Below are 19,596 nucleotides of genomic sequence, written 5' to 3'. Positions count from 1 at the left end.
TAGGTGCTTGGCCAATTTTATAGAGGCCTAAATAGCCTATTTCATGGGCAGTTAAGACATGCACGTCAAAGGGTTAGGGTTAGGGAAAGGCAAATAAGAATAAGAAAAACAATAATAAATAAACTAATTTATATATAAGATATTTAGGTGAGGGAAGTTGAGAGCAAGTTTTCAAAGAAAAAACATAAAAATCTGCAGTTACAGTTAGAATTTCAGACCTACCTGTCTAAAACAAAATTCATAAATATCTTACAATATCTGGCACTGATGAAATGACCAGCACTAAAAGAAAAAAGGGCAGTCTCGACCTCTCTCAGCTTCTGTATTTAGACTACAACTGAGTGATGCATCCTCATAATAGACGATCTCTGAGAGTTGTGTGTGCGTGTGTGTGTGTGTGTGTGTGTGTGTGTGTGTGTGTGTGTGTGTGTGTGTATGTGCATGTGTGTTTGTGTGTTTGTGAGTGAGTGTGTGTGCGCGTGTGTGTGTGTTTGTGTGTGTGATATCTCAGACGTCACAACCTGCCGTTGGTCGAGTTCAGCTCAGTTCAGTTGGGATCAGATGAGCCATTGGTTCCTCTCCGGAGGTGAACTAAACTAGATCCGGATGTAGAGGCGGCTTTAGCCCGCGTCATCCGAGCTCACGGTCTGAACCGGGACACTTTTCACATTTTATTTAACCCGGGACAACTGCTGCAACTAGCAGAGAGAGCCGGGGCGGAGGGGAGGAGGGAGAGCCGCCGTTAACGTAACATCCGTGACGTCGGTCCGCCCGGGCTGCCGCTCTGCTGGGTTTACCACCACGCTGTTTGTCAGGAAGGTTCCTCATCGTGTTTACGGAGTTATCGATTGATCCGATCGAGGCCTAATCGTGGGATCGATCATTGTGTGATGATGGAGAGGAAGAGGACGGACTGTCCCGCTCTGCCGCCCGGCTGGAAGAAAGAAGAAGTGATCAGGAAGTCCGGACTGAGCGCCGGGAAGAGCGATGTCTACTACTACAGGTACTCCGTCACACTCATCGATCAGTCACTGATCAGTCACACAGCAAACCGTTGATCGATCGGTCAGCCTGTGGTTATTGGTCCTACTCCTGAGTGACATCATCGCTCATCACTACTGCTGCTCATAGTTGATCAGGTGTTGAAGTGACTCAGTTGAAGTTACAGTGTGGCGTCTGTGCTGCTGTGATCAGAGAGAGGCTGAGGGTCAACATGGTGTCAGGAAAACATCAGGATCATTATGTGACTTTAATAACAACCCTGTAATGTTCCTGTTACAAAGTGGCTCTGTGCTTGTCCACAAACAGTTAATTGACACTGACAATGTAAAAGTCCTTTCATTCAGAGTGTGGTTTTATTTCTGTGTTCATTTATTGGCCAAAGACTGAGTGAAGCTGAGATGTAAACTGACACATGCCACTTCTGAGTGATATATCACTGCTGTCTGTATCTACTGGCATATGTCACTTATCAACAGTGTGCTGCTCATGACCACTGGCAGATCATATTTTCCCTAACATATATGACTGCTTTTTAAAAAACAACTTTATTACAGAGATTTTACACAAAATGTACAACTAGCACACATCCAGCGCCTTCACCTTGTCAAAGAGTTTGAAACCACAACCCACCTCTGAGAGGGAGTTGGCCATTTTATCATGTGAACGCCCACTGTCTTGTCTATTAGCTAACAAAGTCAAGGATTCAGTAGTAGCTTATATCAGGATGCATGCACCACAATGAGATTACAACACATTTCCAAAAACAAGGTTACAAGGTTACAGGAGGGCAAGAAACGTCTCTTTGGGTAACACTTCTCTGTATGTCAGGTATTTAGTATTTATAGTCAGCTTACAAACCTTTAGTTTACACTATTATGAAGTGTCATGCAGTTATAAGGCTGATCCAAGTGTGTAATTATGTACAGGGTTTCTCAACAATTCAACTTCTCCTAGAAGACATTTCATATTATTACAACTCTGCTTTGACTACTATATCATCATTCATTATCCTGTGGTCCTCCACTAATGGCTGCCCACAGCTGGAGGTACAGCTGTTTACAAAGATATAAATAAACACCTACATCTCAGGTCTGGATTAAGAATGATCACAACCTGAAGTACAATATCAACACCTGTAGATATTTACACCGCATGACAGAAACAATACTGTCCTGAGCCAGCAGCAACAATCTCAACGCATTAGCCTAGAGTGTGTAGCTGTATGACACACACATGCACGAGCACACACACACACACACACACACACACACACACACACACACACACACACACACACACACACACACACACACACACACACACACACACACAGTGCTCTGCTCAGGTAGACCTATAACAAATAATAATACATGTAACCTGTATCATGCAGGATCACACATCCTGACACAGAGATGCGATGATAAAATTACAATAGGGTCCTTGGGCCCTAATAACCAAAGATTTGTCTATATGGACCTAATATTGCATTTTATATAGTTATATCAATGTGTTATACCATGTTATACTTTATATCAATAAAGTTTGATAAAGTCAGTCAATGATTGGCCTGTGAATGACTCAGCCACTCATGATGAAGACTACGATAAGGAGAGGTCAGTACAAAATATAGTTAACACTGCAAGGTTATTACAAATTCATAAGTAAGTAAGTGTTTAATTTTTTTTTTTGTCTTTCTTGTATTTAAATAATTATATTCACTCACCATAGGGCAGAACGATTAATGGATATATAACTGAAATCACAATATGGCCAAGTGCAGTATCCAAGTCACAGGAGCTGCAGTTTTTTGATAAATGTAAAATATGTTACAACAACAGACCATAAATGAAGTGTTGTGTTACTACAGACACGCCCCGGACTACAAATCATATTCTGCAGACGTAAAGTAACATGTTTGTTTGGTACAAGACCAACAAAAATCATCATTTTTACATTTTTTTTCAGTGAAAGTGAAATTCAAAAGTGACCATTCACACTGGAACCGTGACTCATAATCGCAATATATTGCTAGTTATGATTCATTGGAATAAGTAAATAAAAAAATGATCAAGTAAATGAATAAATAAAAGATGATCAAGCAGTCTCAGTTCAGTTTTATTCTTTATGCACATTACATTAGATTTCACCAAGAGGCCTCAGACTGTTGGTTTCTCTGCCTCAGTAACCATCACTGCAGTATGAAGGAGTTCAGCTTCTCCTTAAAGCAGATCAGATTCATCTGTGAAGTTTCGCCTTCTGCTCTTTTCCTGGTTCTGTATCTTCACTCATCGCTGTTGTGTTAGATGGGAGAGGAAATGTTGTGGCCGTGACGCTCATGAGCTGGCGGCTGTTTTCAGGGGCTGCGTTCATGTCTTGTTGCTGAGTGATGGAGGCAGCTCTCACTCTAGCAGATTAACAGCTCAGAGTCAGAGACACATGCTGTCCTGGTCCAATCCTGGACTTTTAACATGAAGGAGATCCACATTTCAGAGCTGAGACTTTACTTTCAGTTTGCTTTATAACGTGACTCATCATCACTTCCAGTAAGGAAACCAGTCAGCAGGCCGGCTTACTGGAATAGCAGCAACACCCTGCTGAGGCGTCTACTGGCTGCGTTTCTACAAACTCAACTGTGTCTCTGTTCAAAACCACAGAGTCCAGATTCACACAGTTTCTCAGATATAGTCTTCACAAGATGAAACACAATATACATGACACAGTCAGTCACACACACACACACGCACGCACGCACGCACGCACGCACGCACGCACGCACGCACGCACGCACGCGCGCACACTCACACACACTCACACTCACACACACACACATACACACACAGAGCCAGTGATCTTTGATTTGTAGCTGCTGACCTACATGTCAAACACAGCTGAATGACTGTGTGTCTTGTTCTTGTGTCTTTGTGAGGACCAGTCAAACTGTCAGAGCTTCAGAGGAGCTGATGACATGTTGTCTGCTGCTCCCACTGCTGCAGGGTTAAAGCTTGATTTTAGGGTTCAGGTTAGAATTAGACTTAAGTCAAGGTTAGGGGCTTGGCGATGTATTATGCCCCCACAAGTATAGCAGTACAAATGTGTGTGTGTGTGTGTGTGTGTGTGTGTGTGTGTGTGTGTGTGTGTGTGTGTGTGTGTGTGTGCGTGTGCGTGTGTGTTAGTTCAGAGCAGTGAATGAGGAAGTGTGTGACAGTTGCTGCTGGTGTCAGATGTGATGTCATAGCTGACTGATTTTCTCAGAGAACAGAGAACACCAAACGATGGCGAGTTTAAAACCATGGGAGTTTGAAATTGGCAAGTGGGACTAGTAACTTTCTGTTGCCCAGCAACTGTTCAGGAGCGAAGACATAGTCCACTCATGTGACAGCAAGGAGTGTTAGAGTTCAGCTCTGAGATCAAAGGCAATTGTTTTGAAATTGAATTTATAGCAGTTGTGAGTCTTGCTTATGTCCACTGCTATTGGTTGATGCACAATGCATGCTGGGATACTTGTCTAGCCTAAGGTGACACAAGTCAGTGCGATAAAGTGGGTGGGGCAACAACACTACGGGGTGTTTGGACTGTATTTGAACACAAGTGCAGACAGCTTGCATGCTGTCTCCAGGTCCTGTGGGTGGGAGGTGTTTCCATGGTAACACCATGAGACAAGTGAACATGGAAGCTGTAAAGTATTGATCAATATATTGAATATATTTTACCAAAATGCTCAATATATATTGGAGTTTTCAGTATGCCGGTGCAGTGCACTACAACATATATGATCTAATTTATTTCGGTCTAATTTATTTTTATTTATTATCTTTTTATACTGAATATATGTTTAGTAGTTTTCAGTAAGTTGTGGAAGTACACTAATGAACTACAACAATTGTTTTATATTATATATTTAATTGTATATATTTAGATATCATATATTATTTATTATTTTATTTATTTATCACACTTTTTTAAAAAGTTCAGTAAATGCGTGGTGTGTCCAAAGTCAATTAGTAATTGTGTTAAATAATCCTGATCTCAATATTGATGAAAATGATCTTGATTATGATTTTTGCCGTAATCGAGCAGCCCTACACTAAGTGATGAACAGATGTCAGGCAGCCATGTTTGTTCCTTCGGTCTGGCTGCTGTTTTATCAGCTTCACTGGATTCTCATTATATAGTTTGCTGGTTACTAGATAAAGCACATACATCACTGTTAGACATGTATAATGACTGTAGTTTGTTTGGACTCTCAGTGTTTGGAGCCTCTGTTTAAATCTTTTTAGACATCATCACTGTAATATTACGACTCCAAAGTCAAATTCTCTTGTTCTGTCCCATATTCATGAAATGTCCACTTAAGTTCCGGTCAGTCACTGCGTCAGTTAATATATTTCGATTGCCTGACAATTAAAAATATATCAACGGTCTAACTCTCTTCCTTTCAACCTTCAGTCCTTCAGGGAAGAAGTTCAGGAGTAAGCCTCAGTTGTCCCGTTACCTAGGAAACAAAGTGGATTTGGGATGTTTCGACTTCCGGACGGGGAAGATGATGCCTGGGAAACTGCAGAAAAACAAACAGAGGCTTCGACACGACCCGCTCAGCCTGGCCAAGGTAACAATGACGGATCACACCTGTGAGGGAGGGGCTGCGGCTGTGCCATGGTCATGTTGTGTGTTATCGGATTATCAGATTAACACGGCTCTTCCTGCAGCAGGTTGACAGTTCAGCAGGTCAGTTGACAAACATTCACTACAGAGGAGAAGAGTCACAATGTGGCTGAGCGCTCTGTCCACAAACCAGAGCTGTAGGACTCACTATAGTCTCAAGAGTTTTTACTTTTATCTCAGACTGTGTCAGCCCTGTTAGTTTGACACAGACTTGTCCAGGTCTTGTCAGTGTTTTCACATGGATTGTCTCATGAACACTCTGATTTGTCCTATGGGTGTTTTGATTCAGACTTGTCCCTGTGTCCTGGGTGTCCTTGGTCCAGTGGATGTTTTGATCTGGTCTTATTAGTATCTTGACTCACACTTGTCTGGGTGTTGTGGGTGTTTACTCGAACTTGTCTTGGTCTTGTGAGTCCCATGATCTTGATTGATGCCACTCTGAGTCTTAACACTCTGTTACGACCCACTTAAGAAAATGTCCAGGGGAACACAGGGAGTAACGTGAGGTTCACAAGGTGACTCTAACAAACCACAACAACAAAGAAAAGAAAAAGGTGTTTGAGACACAGGAATTATCGCATGGACTGGTGTTTATTATAGTAACACATAACGCAACAAATAACCAACATAAGATTGCAGGAAGCAAGAAACGTTGGGGTCTCCAAGGCTAAAATAACAAACAAAACTCCCCATGCCACCTAGGAAATAAAACAAATAGACGATCTCTAACCTCCCTGAATGTCCACAAAACAGGAGAAAACAGGATAAAAGGAGGCAGAGACCCCTGCAAAGCTTCCTCTGCATTGATAAAGTTGTTTGCCCAACAGAAACACTTGAAGACACAGTCAGTCAGCAAGGACAAGAAAGACAACAACCACAGAAGCAACATAACAGTCTCATAGGCAGCTTGGTGGCCAAAGGGCCTGGAACTCCAGTTGTGGGAGGCTGATATAGATGTCCACTGATGAGGAAGTGACAAACATGCATGATAGACCTGCAACACACATCACAACATCAGTGGACGTAACACATTCACAAAAAAGAGACAAGCCTTGAGGACATTTTGAGTTGGACCTGTCTTGTCAGGGTTAGGATTCAGACTTGTCTGCATCTCATAGGTGTTTTGACTCCGACTTAGTGTGTCTTGGTCTTTTGGGTGTTTGGATTGTGACTAACCTCAAACTTGTGGACATCTGACTCCGAATTGCCCTGTGGGTGTTTTGACTCCGACTTGTCTCAGACTTGTCCCTGTGTCGTGGATGTTCTTGGTCGAGTGGATGTTTTGACTTAGACCTATCTTTGTCTTGCAGGTGTTTTGACATGGTCTTATGAGTGTTTTGACATGTACTTGTCTCAGTCTTGTCTTGACCTGGTCTCGAGGTTTTTTTCTGTGTTTAGACTCAGTCTTGATCTCGGGAATTTTGTCTCTCGGTCTACTGGATGTTTTGACTCATACTGGTCTTGGTTTGGTGGCCGTTCACTTCACACTGGTCTGTGTCTCCTGGGTGTCTTCACTCAGACTGGGCCTGCTCTTGTCAGGGTTTGTCTTAACACTCACAAATCACAGACAAGTCTTGTGGGCATTTGGACTTGGACTTGTCCTGTGGGTGTTTTGAGTCAGTCTTGTAATGGATGTCACATCATTGGTTCAGACGACAGTAAACAGTGTTTTGAACATCAGTCCACAACTCTTTAATTAGCTGCATCCCATTTAGTGTTTCCAGCTGCGTTTTCCTCACATGGCTCAACAAACCTCACTGTGAGTAGACTGGACTCATTAACATGTTCAGGCATCCATCTAATTAAATTTGGATGATCATCCAACCTGGGTCAGCTGATACACACACACACACACACACACACACACACACACACACACACACACACACACACACACACACACACACACACACAGGACCAACCCTGACTCACAGAGGATAAATCCTCAATATTTTTACTGGTAAGTTAACTGAAAACAATACTAACAGTCACTAACAAATTCCAGTAGCATCAGTACTGTTGCTATGGTTACAAGCAATTTAATATACCCTGAGCTCTAATCAGAACTGTAGTTACCCTGCTGACCAGATGTGTTTGAGCCGTCCACTTGTATCATTTTAACAGATGCCTGACACAAACCAGGATTTTCCGCTGTCATGTTTTAAGCTACGCTAATGGACAGACTGCTATAATAAGCTCCGCCCACACAGATCAGACTGCTCTGTGTGTGTATGTGTGTGAGTGTGTGTTGGGTGAAGTATGTGTGCTTGCATGCCTCTGCACACGTACGCATGTGTGTGTGTGTGTGTTGTTTTGTTTGTGAACTGCAGTCTTTGTGCCAGAGATAACAGCAGCATGGACCCCTCCCACACAGCAGACACGTCTCAGTGTTTCTTTAAGTGAAAACACACAAACACTAGAGCTAGGAGAAAGATCATGCGGTCATTCAAATGTACAGGTTCACCCTCTGGAACAGGAAGGAAATCGGGGCTTGTATGTTACCAAGCGTAAAAGGTAGAAAGTTTCAGAGTGACCCTCTTAGGACCCTCTATTCAAGTGTCCCAGTGAGTCCTGCCAGTGTGACAGGGAGGCGGCATGAACAACACCTGGACCCTAAAATTAGAAGGAGCACACGTCTACCTCAGCAGACAAAGTGATTTACATTTTAGGGCTGCCATGCAAGGCGGTCGCCTGCTCAGCAGCAGCAACCTGGGGTTCATTGTCTTGCCCCAGGACACTTGGACATATGGACAGGAGTAGCCAGGGATCAAACCACAAGCCTTTTGGTTAATGTACAACCTACTCTGCCTCCTACCTGCTGAGCCACGGGTTGAATTTATAAGCAATCAAACACACCCTTAGTCAAATGAACACAATGAGGTGTGTGCTTATTAATAATTTCTGCAAAACATTATAAAACACTGTTGATTATAACCTGTATAATTAGATGATTTATAAACAGAGTATAAATGCAGATGTAAATAATTATTAAAGCCAGTGGAAATGGCTCATGTGCATCTGACCGGTGAAGTCCAACTGTAGTTTGACGGATCAGTTCACAGTTTTTACTAAACATGCAGATGTTTGTCAAACAGTTTATTTAAACATAGAGCATACAGCATACAAGCATAGCAGCTTAACAGATGAGCCAGCTGTGCTTCATCAGAAATGATGCTGCTTCAGATGACAGATCAGAGGAATTTCCTCTTTAGGTTATTTGCATGTATAACCTGCATTAGTTAAACTACCGCATTTCAAATGTTAGCTACTTTTTTAAAGTCCATATAGTCTAAAGGTCTCTGTCCATGTGTTGTTTGATTATAGATCAGGTCTAGGTTCTATATTAATACTGTGAAAGTATCAAAGCCTCAGTCCACAGAGAAATGCACACAGCCTGTATTCAGAAACTGAGCCTTAAAACCAGCCGTCAGGACTTCTGGAACAACAAAGCAGTGACCACTCTCAGCCATGCCCCAAGCCCCGCCCACCAGCACCCACCATCCAACCTTGCAGGCTTTTTTCTCTGAGTGCTGCTATTTTTTATTGGATCACTCAGAAAACAGTCAGCCAATCAGAAGAGAGGAGGCTTTGAGCAGAGATGAGAGATTGAGATGGTTTTTGGTTCTTGAAACCATAAATATCTCTCCTCATGGAACACTTCAAATAAAACAGTTTGCACAACAACAATAGTCTGCAACTGTCTACCTATGCTACCATAATTACTGCTTATCAGCTAAAGAGTGTGGTTAAACAGCAGTGTCACACTTCTTTTGGTGAGTCGTCATTCTGCTGAAAGTCAGAGTAGGAAGCTTCTTAAATGACTTTCAGTCCTGCTCTGACAGAGGACTGCTTTTTGCCCTGGTTTAAAGGAATAATGCAACATTTTGTTATGTTTATTTACTGACATGAGAAGACTGGTACATACAAATACAAGATTAAATTGATACATAAGAATCATCTTATTTTACTCTCAGCAAGAAAGTGAAGAAGTGTTCCCAAAATGTTGCATTGTTCCTTAAACTTTCAGTGTGACTCCTGTGAGGGTTTCTGAGATGACTGATAACTGCAGGCCTGTGTGTGTGTGTGTGTGTGTGTGTGTGTGTGTGTGTGTGTGTGTGTGTCGGGACCTGTTCTGGTATAAACACTGATCTTGTTGGGACCAGTTGTCCTTATGGGGACCAAATCCCGGTCCTAATGAGGCAAAACATAATTTCTGCAATGTGACTGATTTTTTTTATCAGAGAACAACAAACTTGAAAACAGCCAGGGGAGTTTGAAATTGGCAAGTGGGACTAGTAACTGTTCATGTGCTGCATGCAACTCTGCATCATGCTGCTGCTCTTCACACATCATTACTTTGGTGTATGAACACACACATACACACACACACACACACACACACACACACACACACATACACACACATTTCCTGTTGTTGTCTGTGAAACCTCAGCTTACAGTTAACCCTTTAAAGTCAACTGACATACACAAACACAGGTTGCAGGTTTATTATGGTAAAACAGACCATGAAGGAGGGAAGGAACAAGGAAAACAACAGGGGAAGGAAGGAAGGAAGGAAAGAGCAATGAAAGGAAGAAGGGAGGAGAAAAAGGGTGGGAAGGAAGGAAGGAATTAGGAAGAAAGGAGACATGTCTCCGACACTTAGTCTCTGTCTCTTCCAGGGAGGAAAACCAGACCTGAACACAGCTCTGCCAATCAGACAAACAGCGTCCATCTTCAAACAGCCCGTTACCAAGGTTACAAGTCATCCTGGCAACAAGGTGAAGACAGACCTGCAGAGAGCAACTGAGCAGCCCAGACAGGTGAGAGTCTCACACACACACACACACACACACACACACACATTACTAGTGTCGCCATGGTGAGGACGAGGTCAGGCTGTTGCACAAGAGATGGCTGATTGGAATAAACCAGGTTGTCATGGTGACTGCAGCCACTAGAGGATGCTGAGGCATCATGGGAAAAGCATGACACACACAGGAGCTGTGTCTGAAATCTCTCCCAGTTTACTAAGTGATGCACTATAGTTACTATACTAAAGTATGAACAGGCAGAGAAAAAGAAACTGGAGAGAGGGATTAAAGATGAAAGGGGGTGGGGGGGATGAAGGAGGAAGAGGAAAGGAGACAAAACAAAAGAGAGTTATTGTTGTTTTATTTTTTGATATCTTTATGATTTTTAAGTTTTCTTGAATGATAGTTGATCATATTAAGATGTAGTCTCTGTCTGACCTCTGTCTGACCCTAGACTCTGTCTTATTGTGCTTTATTAAAACTATTAACTATAAAAAATACTCTAAAAATGTACTTAGTCTGTTCAAGCTGGCTATTTTAAATTACTTTATATACTGCTCTATAGTTTAATCTATAATAATGCTCCATATTCTATTATAATGCTGATCATATGTTTTGTGTAATGACCAGTAACAAACTATCCAACAAACAACTAACAAGTCCAGGTTTCCCTCAGGTTTCCCTCACATAAAGTACAAGTACTGAAAAGCTGTAATGAAGTGTAATACTTAACAATGTACAATGCTATTTTCCACCATTGATTTTAAGGAGTTTGGTAACTGACATGGACACAATCATTTACATTAGTTTGACCCTAACCCAATGAAAAGTAACTAGCTTCTTTCAATCAACACTTGTACTTAACTCGAATATATTCATTCTATGTACTTTACATTTCTACTCTGCTACATTTGCAGATCAAGATTTTAAATACAAAACATATCAACTGATGAAATATGATGCATTACACATATTATACCAGACAGCAGAACATAAAGTAGCTCTGATTCCACCAGCTACAACATTAAAACTCCTTAGAGTTTAGACCATTACAACCTAATTCATCTGTAACAATGAGATGAGCCAATGTTGAGAATGAATATTCTTACACCCGCAGCAACAAGTGTGTGATGCACAATCGTCACTATCATGTCTCCTCTTATTTTGTGGTCAAAAGCAGCTGCCTTCTTTGCCTAATGGTGAAGTCCTCCCCTGCTTTTATCCACAATCCATATTTTGTCTGTTTTTGCATCTTGCATAAACAAACAAATGAGCAACAGTCCAGTTCACTGAGGGCAACACATACTGAATACCACACAGATCAGAGTGAGAGGGTGTGTTACTAATGACCCCTGCTGGAGGACGAGGCACAGCCTGGTGCACTTAAAGTCTTTGAGACTGTGTGGAGTGGACTGTGACATGTTCATGTTTAAAAATCCACACTGAGAACTTCCATGTTTGAAAAGCTAGTAAGTGGACCATTGAGTTGATGTTATTTTGTCACATATAGTGTGCATTTTCAGTTTGAAAAGATCATTGCAGATTGAATATTTAACATGTTCAAACAGTAGTTTGAATTTCTCCTCATTATGTCTTGTATAGTCTTTTTTAGCAAAACTATATTCGAATGATATTTCCATAAAGTGAGGTTGAATTACAGAGAGAGAGAGAGACTGTATATTCTGATCCATCCTGCCAACCAGCTGTGTGTGTGAATGTGTGTGCGCGGGTCTCATAATGGCTGCAGAGCTGCCACACTCTCCACCCTCTGTTTTACGTACATAGACAGAAAGTGGACTGTAAGTTGGTCTGACAGGCTGCTCAGATAGATACTGAGGCTGGTAAATGAGATACGAAGCATATGACACCTATTATATGGAGAACCACGGGTCACAGGAAAAGTAGTAAAGCATTTCCATAATTTCATATTTTAATAGGCATTAAAAATAGGAATTGTAGAAAGAATTTATGCATTTTAAAATGGGAATACATTCCTGGATTCCCTCTTTAATTTCCTTTTTCCAACTGATTTTCCTTTTCCTGTTAGCTAATCGATTAGCATAGTCATTTAGCTTCTCCTGTTAGCCTTTCTGTGACAGTCTGGACCTTCAGTGCTGGTAAAACGCTCTGGATTTGATACGACTGGTTAGCTCTCCAACCAAACAGAGAGCTTGTTACATCTCATGGCCAATTGGGATTGTGTAGCCTGGTTTTACCAGCACTGAAGGTCCAGAGTATTAAGTATTTTTACTTTGTTAATTACTTAACTGTTTTCAGAAGAATCACTGTAGTGGGTTGCCTTTAACACTGACCAGGTCATCTCTCTCTCTGTCTGTCTGCAGCTGTTCTGGGAGAAGAGGTTGAAAGGTCTCCGGTCGTCAGACGTCACAGAGGAAGTCCTGAGGACCATGGACCTGCCCAAAGGGCTGCAGAGTAAGTCTCCAGTATGACCCTGGATTCACATCCATGCTCCAGTCCTGACCTCTGACCTCCGACCTCTTTGTCAGCAGGTGTGGGCCCAGACTCCAGCGATGACACTCTCCTGTCAGCCATCGCCAGCGCTCTGCACATGAGCTCTTCTCCGATCACAGGACAGACGTCTGTGGCTGCTGAGAAGAACCCGGCCATCTGGCTGAACACGTCCCAGCCGCTCTGCAAGGCCTTCACCGTCACTGACGAACATATCCGGTGAGAAACACAGGCTGAAGGTTTCCTTTTCCCATAGTTACTATTTCTACTGTTTTATTTGGACAGTAACTGTTTTAACACTGTATTCATTGGGGAGTGATTTGCATTTTATAAAGAAAAGAGGAATGTGTCTCTGCTCCTGACTCAGGGCTGAAGACATGTCCAGCTGTTTGTTAAGTATCTTGGGACAGTTTGCTGTTTATGTCAATAAATTGGAATGAATGTTACTTTACTCCACCAGCCAGCAGGAGGAGCTGTAGACTGTAACAGCTGAAACCATTTAACCTTCAGCTCTGAATACTAATTAAAACCAAGGGTTGTCAAGCTATGAGGCTCAGCTTTCCACTGGGGAGTGGAAGAGTTGTATGGAGAGAGTGACATGAGGCAAAGATGATGCAATGAAAGAGAAAGCTGTAAATTGGCCCATTTATCAACAGAGACAATTCACAGAGGCATGTAAGCTACTATAAGGTCCCATATAGTCTAAAGGTAGATTTCCATGTGTTGTTTGATTATAAAGCAGGTCTAGGTTCTATATTAATACTGTGTATCAAAGCCTCAGTCCACAGAGAAATGCATGTTTTCACAAACTGAGCCTTAAAACCAGCCGTCAGGACTTCTGGAACTTTGTGATGTCACAGCAAAGCAGTCACCGCCCTCAGCCATGCCCAAAGCCCCGCCCACCTGGACCTACCATCCAGTCTTGCAGGATTTGATTTCTCTGAATGCTTACTTGAAATCTCCTTTAAATTTATTGGATCACTCAAAAAACAGTCAGCCAATCAGAGCCTCCGAGAGGAGATGTAAAACTGCACTGAGATGGTTTTTGGATCAACACTTCAAATAAAACACAGAAGAAGATGAAAATATGGAGCTTTTAAACCTTTAGTGTCCAATCATTGTAATTTGAATCAAAATTCGTGTCAAATCTGAACAGGCATTATTTTAGATTGAGTATAACATACGCTTTCTGACATAAACACACACACAAATTTCTATTTGTGTCCATAAATCCATAAATCCATTTAGAAATCATAGAAAAGGACACTTGTTCAGAACTTCTGAGAATCATCATGTTTCGGAGTTTTCCTCAGTATCACAGTAATCCAGTGATAGTATACATCCATGATGCACTGCAGACAGGAACTGATTCTAGCTTATATGACATTTCTAATGGTGCCAGTTTGCCAAAATGTCAATAAATACAGGTTAAATAAACAGGAACAAGCTATTAACCCAGCCCACAGCATAACTCACTTATGATGGTGGTGATGGTGGTGGTGATGGTGGTGATGGTGGTGATGGTGGTGATGGTGGTGCTGATGGTGAATATGGTGGTGCTGATGGTGAATATGGTGGTGATGGTGGTGATGGTGGTGATGGTGGTGATGGTGTTGATAGTGATGATGGTGGTGATGGTGTTGATAGTGATGATGGTGGTGATGGTGGTGATGGTGATGGTGTTGATGGTGTTGATGGTGGGGGTGTTTAGGTGATCAGTTGTCTGGAGTTTGTTTGGGGAGGGTCACAGCTTTGAACAGTGATGACACTGGTTGTGCACTCATGTTAGATAAGGTGGCTCCAGCTGCTGCTCATTTGTCCTTTTCTGCTTATGTGCTCCTCCAGACCAGAATAATGCCAAATCATTAATATATACCCACACTTCAACTGTTAGTTTTGCCCATGCTGTGGCAATTTTTAAGATGCTGCCGAGTTGAAACTTTGGCAACGCTGAGGACAGCACACACCTGAACACTCACACAGCTGTAACAAACAATAAACAAGATCCTGTCATTCAGTCACCTTTAGATAGATAGATAGATAGATAGATAGATAGATAGATAGATAGATAGATAGATAGATACTTTATTTATCCCCTAGGGGAAATTCATGAAAGCTTTAGCTATTTTAGTTTTTCTCAGTTGCTTTGATGCAGTTCTCACATCAGAAATGTCGTCCTCACTAGTCTTAATGCAGGTGTCAGCACAGTTCATGCATTTCTGCATGCAAAACTCTCTAAAACTTGTTCACGTCAAACGTCATACACTTCAACATTGTCACCAGAGCTTCAAGACGTAGACTACAAATGTTTTGATGTTTTGATAAAAACCTGACTGACTTTAGAAAAAGAGAACTGCATTGGTGTTTACTGTGCTGTGTACATTTCAAGCCCTCTCAACAGATCACTGTCCTGTCACTTTACAACACTGTATGAATATGTATACACAAGCCTGTGGAAGACAGAGCTTCAGATTTAGAACATTGTAAATCCAAAGATTTAGTATAATGAGAAAAGTGTTTGGCATTTGATGCAAATACTTGATTTTTAAATGTGTTTATGATATTTTGAATGCAGTGTTTGCTTTGCAGTAGACTTGTGGCACTTTGTATTTTGTGAGCAAGTTTTGGATTTGTGTGCAGAGTTTTGAAAACATGAGGCCTAGTTTAGAAAATGAGTGAAAGCAAGTGAAAAAACTGTATCTGTAAATTCACAGAATATAACTGCTGTAACTGAGGAAAGCAAAATGATAAACATGGAACTATGCATCGGCAAATAGACAAAGAGAAATAAGAAATCATACTTAGAACATATCATCAATTATAGTACGTGTGTGTGTGTGTGTGTGTGTGTGTGTGTCTGTGTGTGTGTGTGAGAGAGAGGCTATCCTTGCTCTTTCATACATATTTGAAGAATGTTTAAAGTGATCTGATTGAAAACATTGATGCTGCAGGACAGTATCAAAGTGAGTGAGAGGTCTGTCGTTCTATCTGACGGAGGAACAAACTGTTTCCATGAATTTTCAGAGTCAGATGAGAAATGCATCAACACAATGAGAAAACATCTTTAGCAGTGAACTATGTGTGGATACAAAGGAGGCTTGTACTAATACAATATGAAATGCTAATGTGTCTGAGAACAGCATTAAGAGAGGTGAGAATGATGTTTCTGATTCGAGAACTGCATCAAAGCCATTGAGAAAAACTGTAAAATCCCAGTATGACAACAAAAACAGCTTATTTTGTAACACAACTGCAGATAGAAGGGTAACTCCTTACCTTCTGAATATCAGAGGCCTGTATTACGAAGCAGGATCTGAGCTTAGCAAGGTAACTTCAGCTTTAACTCTGGGTTGTCAGGCCTACGACGGTGGTTCACTTGTTACCGGGCTAGTTCACCATGGTAACCTAACTAACTGAACTCCTAACCTGCTCCGGAGCAGGTTAACTTCAGAAGATCAGATCAAAACCTGTCAACAGCCAAACTACTGACCAATCAGATCACTGGAAAAACTGAGTCATCATTCCTACAGGATCCTGACAGGGAGTTTACAATGAAGTGATCAATAATAAAGCTCAACAGATATTTGTATCCATTGGTAGAATTGTTATGCTCTTCCAGACAAAACAGAGATTTACCACAGTGAATAAATACATCATAACTATTATAGCTTAATTCAACTGGACAAAGATTCTTAAATCATTAATTTATTCATGGTCCTGATGATGCCGTGCTTGTAGCCTGATAGGAAAACCCAGAGCTGTTAACCAGCTTCATAGTACAGGTTATCCAGTGAAGCCAGATAACCAAAAGATATCCTGGGCATGTTGAACCTGCTTTGTAGTGCATGCCTCAGGTGCCAGCTACAGTATGTTGCTAACTCCAGTTAACAGTTAGCACATGTTTCCATTCAAAGGTGGTTGTTAAGGCGGTTAAAAAGCTAATTGTTGTAGTTAACCAAGGTTAACATACTTGTCATTACATGTGATGAGATGTGTCATATCACAGAAACATGTCAGACATGTATAATGCCGTTTCTTCTCACTCCGCCCTCTGATAAAACCTAAAGCGAGTGAATCCAGCTCAGCACAGATCGGAGAAAAGCAGATGACTGATGCCTGCTCGGTAGTGGGAGTAATCAGCTGTAGGGACAGATGAGGATGAGAGGGTGATGAGAGAAGAGACAGACAATGAGAGATGAAGAGTAATGAAGCATGAAGGAGGAGGAGGAAAAGGAGGATGAAGCAGGCCCCACTTCAGTCATGCTGAGAAATTTATACCAAGCGTGATTCAAGACATCTCTGGGTAGCAGCTGGAAGAGAATCAGTCTTCACCTCATCATTGATCATCATTGATCATCATTTGCACAAATATCCAGTCCACCTGTTAAACAGACTCACCTGGTGTTGTGTTACAATACAGGCACGTTAGCACAATAGCTACAGGACATCAACTATTCAGCTTTTAGAGCAGTTTCTTTTGTCCAGGCTGTCTCTGATTTCACATACAGTGCATCCGGAGTATTCACACCCCTTCACTTTCCCCACATTTTGTTATGTTACAGTCTTATTCCAAAATGGATTAAATTCCTTTTTCCTCATCACTTTACACACAATACCCCATAATGACAAAGCGAAAAAGACTTTTTTAGAAATTCTTGCAAATTTATTAAAAATAAAAAACTGAAATATCGCATGTACATAAGTACTCACACCCTTTGCTATGACACTCAATAGTGAGCTTAGGTGCATCCTGTTTCCACTGATCATCCTTGAGATGTTTCTACAACTTGATTGGAGTCCACCTGTAGTAAATTCAATTGATTGGACATGATTTGGAAAGGCACACACCTGTCTATATAAGGTTCCACTGTTGACAGTGCATGTCAGAGCAGAAACCAAGCCATGAAGTCAAAGGAATTGTCTATAGACCTCCGAGACAGGATTGTATCGAGGCACAGATCTACAAAAACATTTCTGCAGCATTGAAAGTCCCGAAGAGCACAGTGGTCTCCATCATTCGTAAATGAAAGAAGTTTGGAACCACCTGGACTCTTCCTAGAGCTGGCAGCCCAGCCAAACTGAGCAATCGGGGGAGAAGGGCCTTGGTCAGGGAGGTGACCAAGAACCCGATGGTCACTCTGACAGAGCTCCAGCGTTCCTCTGTGGAGATGGGAGAAACTTCCAGAAGGACAACCTTCTCTGCAGCACTCCACCAATCAAGCCTTTTTGGTAGAGTGGCCAGACGGAAGCCTCTACTCAGTAAAAGGCACATGACAGCCCGCTTGGAGTTTGCCAGAAGGCACCTAAAGGACTCTCAGACCATGAGAAACAAGATTCTCTGGTCTAATGAAACCAATATTGAACTCTTTGGTCTGAATGCCAAGCGTCACGTCTGGAGGAAACCAGGCACCTCTCATCACCTGGCTAGTACCATCTCTACGGTGAAGCATGGTGGTGGCAGCATCATGCTGTGGGGATGTTTTTCAGCAGCAGGAACTGGAAGACTAGTCAGGATCGAGGGAAAGATGAGCAGAGCAAAGTACAGAGAGATCCTTGATGAAAACCTGCTCCAGAGCGCTCAGGACCTCAGACTCGGGCGAAGGTTTACCTTCCAACAGGACAACGACCCTAAGCACACAGCCAAGACAACGAAGGCGTGGCTTCAGGACAAGTCTGTGAATGTTCTTGAGTGGCCCGGCCAGAACCCAGACTTGGACCTGATTGAACATCTCTGGAAAGACCTGAAAATAGCTGTGCAGCGACGCTCCCCATCTAACCTGACAGAGCTTGAGAGGATCTGCAGAGAAGAATGGGAGAAATACCCCAAATACAGGTGTGCCAAGCTTGTAGCTTCATAGCCAAGAAGACTTGAGGCTGTAATCTCTGCCAAGGGTGCCTCAACAAAGTACTGAGTAAAGGGTGTGAATACTTATGTACGTGCGATATTTCAGTTTTTTTATTTTTAATAAATTTGCAAAAATTTCTAAAAAACCTTTTTCGCTTTGTCATTATGGGGTATTGTGTGTAGATTGATGAGAAAAAAAGGAATTTAATCCATTTTGGAACAAGGCTGTAACATAACAAAATGTGGGGAAAGTGAAGGGGTGTGAATACTTTCCGGATGCACTGTATTGGAAAGAAGGAATGAAGAAAAATGATCACCAATTGAAACTTAATTATGCATGATGATGATGCATTGCGGCTCTTCAAACTGCAGTGGTGGGCTATGAGGCGGATTCTCGGTAAGAGGCATGACCGCAAAGTGCTGCTCTGGACCCAGGACGTTACGGTACAGTACACTGGCTGGCTGCTCTCCCCAAATGTCCGAAATCGTCGCAGCAGATTTAAAAATATACGTTACTCTTATAAATGGACCAAAAATTGTGAGTCTATCCAGTTACATTCTCACCTGAAAAAATGTTCAGTACGCAGGTAGGTAGGTGAGTAGGCAGTATGCTAGGCAGTTTTGAACACAGCCTGGGTCTATTCCTTGGCATGTTCTAGACTTACTAAATCACCCAAGATTTTTGATGTACTTGTAATAAATCTTTTCAGGCTTTTCAAAAAATTTCAGACAGCGTGTTTCGTTTGTACTCCATTCACCAAAATGCATTTGCTTGTTGTTGCCTGTTGTCGCACTTAAATATGA

At 41.9% G+C, this 19,596-nt stretch overlaps 1 protein-coding gene across 6 annotated transcripts in view; it reads left to right on the top strand.

The window, feature by feature from the left end:
- The first annotated feature begins 520 nt into the window (after positions 1-520).
- Positions 521-19,596, top strand: part of LOC111221184 (methyl-CpG-binding domain protein 2-like) — a 34,368-nt gene continuing 15,292 nt past the window's right edge. For 3 of the 6 annotated variants that reach the window (XR_002665082.1, XM_022744541.1, XM_022744542.1), the window contains exons 1-5: positions 523-1,003; positions 5,449-5,608; positions 10,347-10,487; positions 12,821-12,911; positions 12,989-13,166. Coding sequence is in view for 5 of the 6 variants with exons in the window: in XM_022744541.1 (XP_022600262.1) it covers positions 891-1,003; positions 5,449-5,608; positions 10,347-10,487; positions 12,821-12,911; positions 12,989-13,166 (683 nt within the window). In the remaining variant the exon portion in view is untranslated. Of the gene's footprint in view, positions 1,004-5,448; positions 5,609-10,346; positions 10,488-12,820; positions 12,912-12,988; positions 13,167-19,596 lie in introns of all 6 variants that reach the window. The other 3 variants (XM_022744544.1, XM_022744540.1, XM_022744545.1) reach the window with 3 other exon arrangements.

This window comes from Seriola dumerili, unplaced genomic scaffold, assembly GCF_002260705.1.
Source record: "Seriola dumerili isolate Sdu_G_001 unplaced genomic scaffold, Sdu_1.0 BDQW01000081.1, whole genome shotgun sequence".
NCBI classification, from domain to species: Eukaryota; Metazoa; Chordata; class Actinopteri; order Carangiformes; family Carangidae; genus Seriola; species Seriola dumerili.
This window is presented reverse-complemented; position numbering and strand designations above follow the sequence as displayed.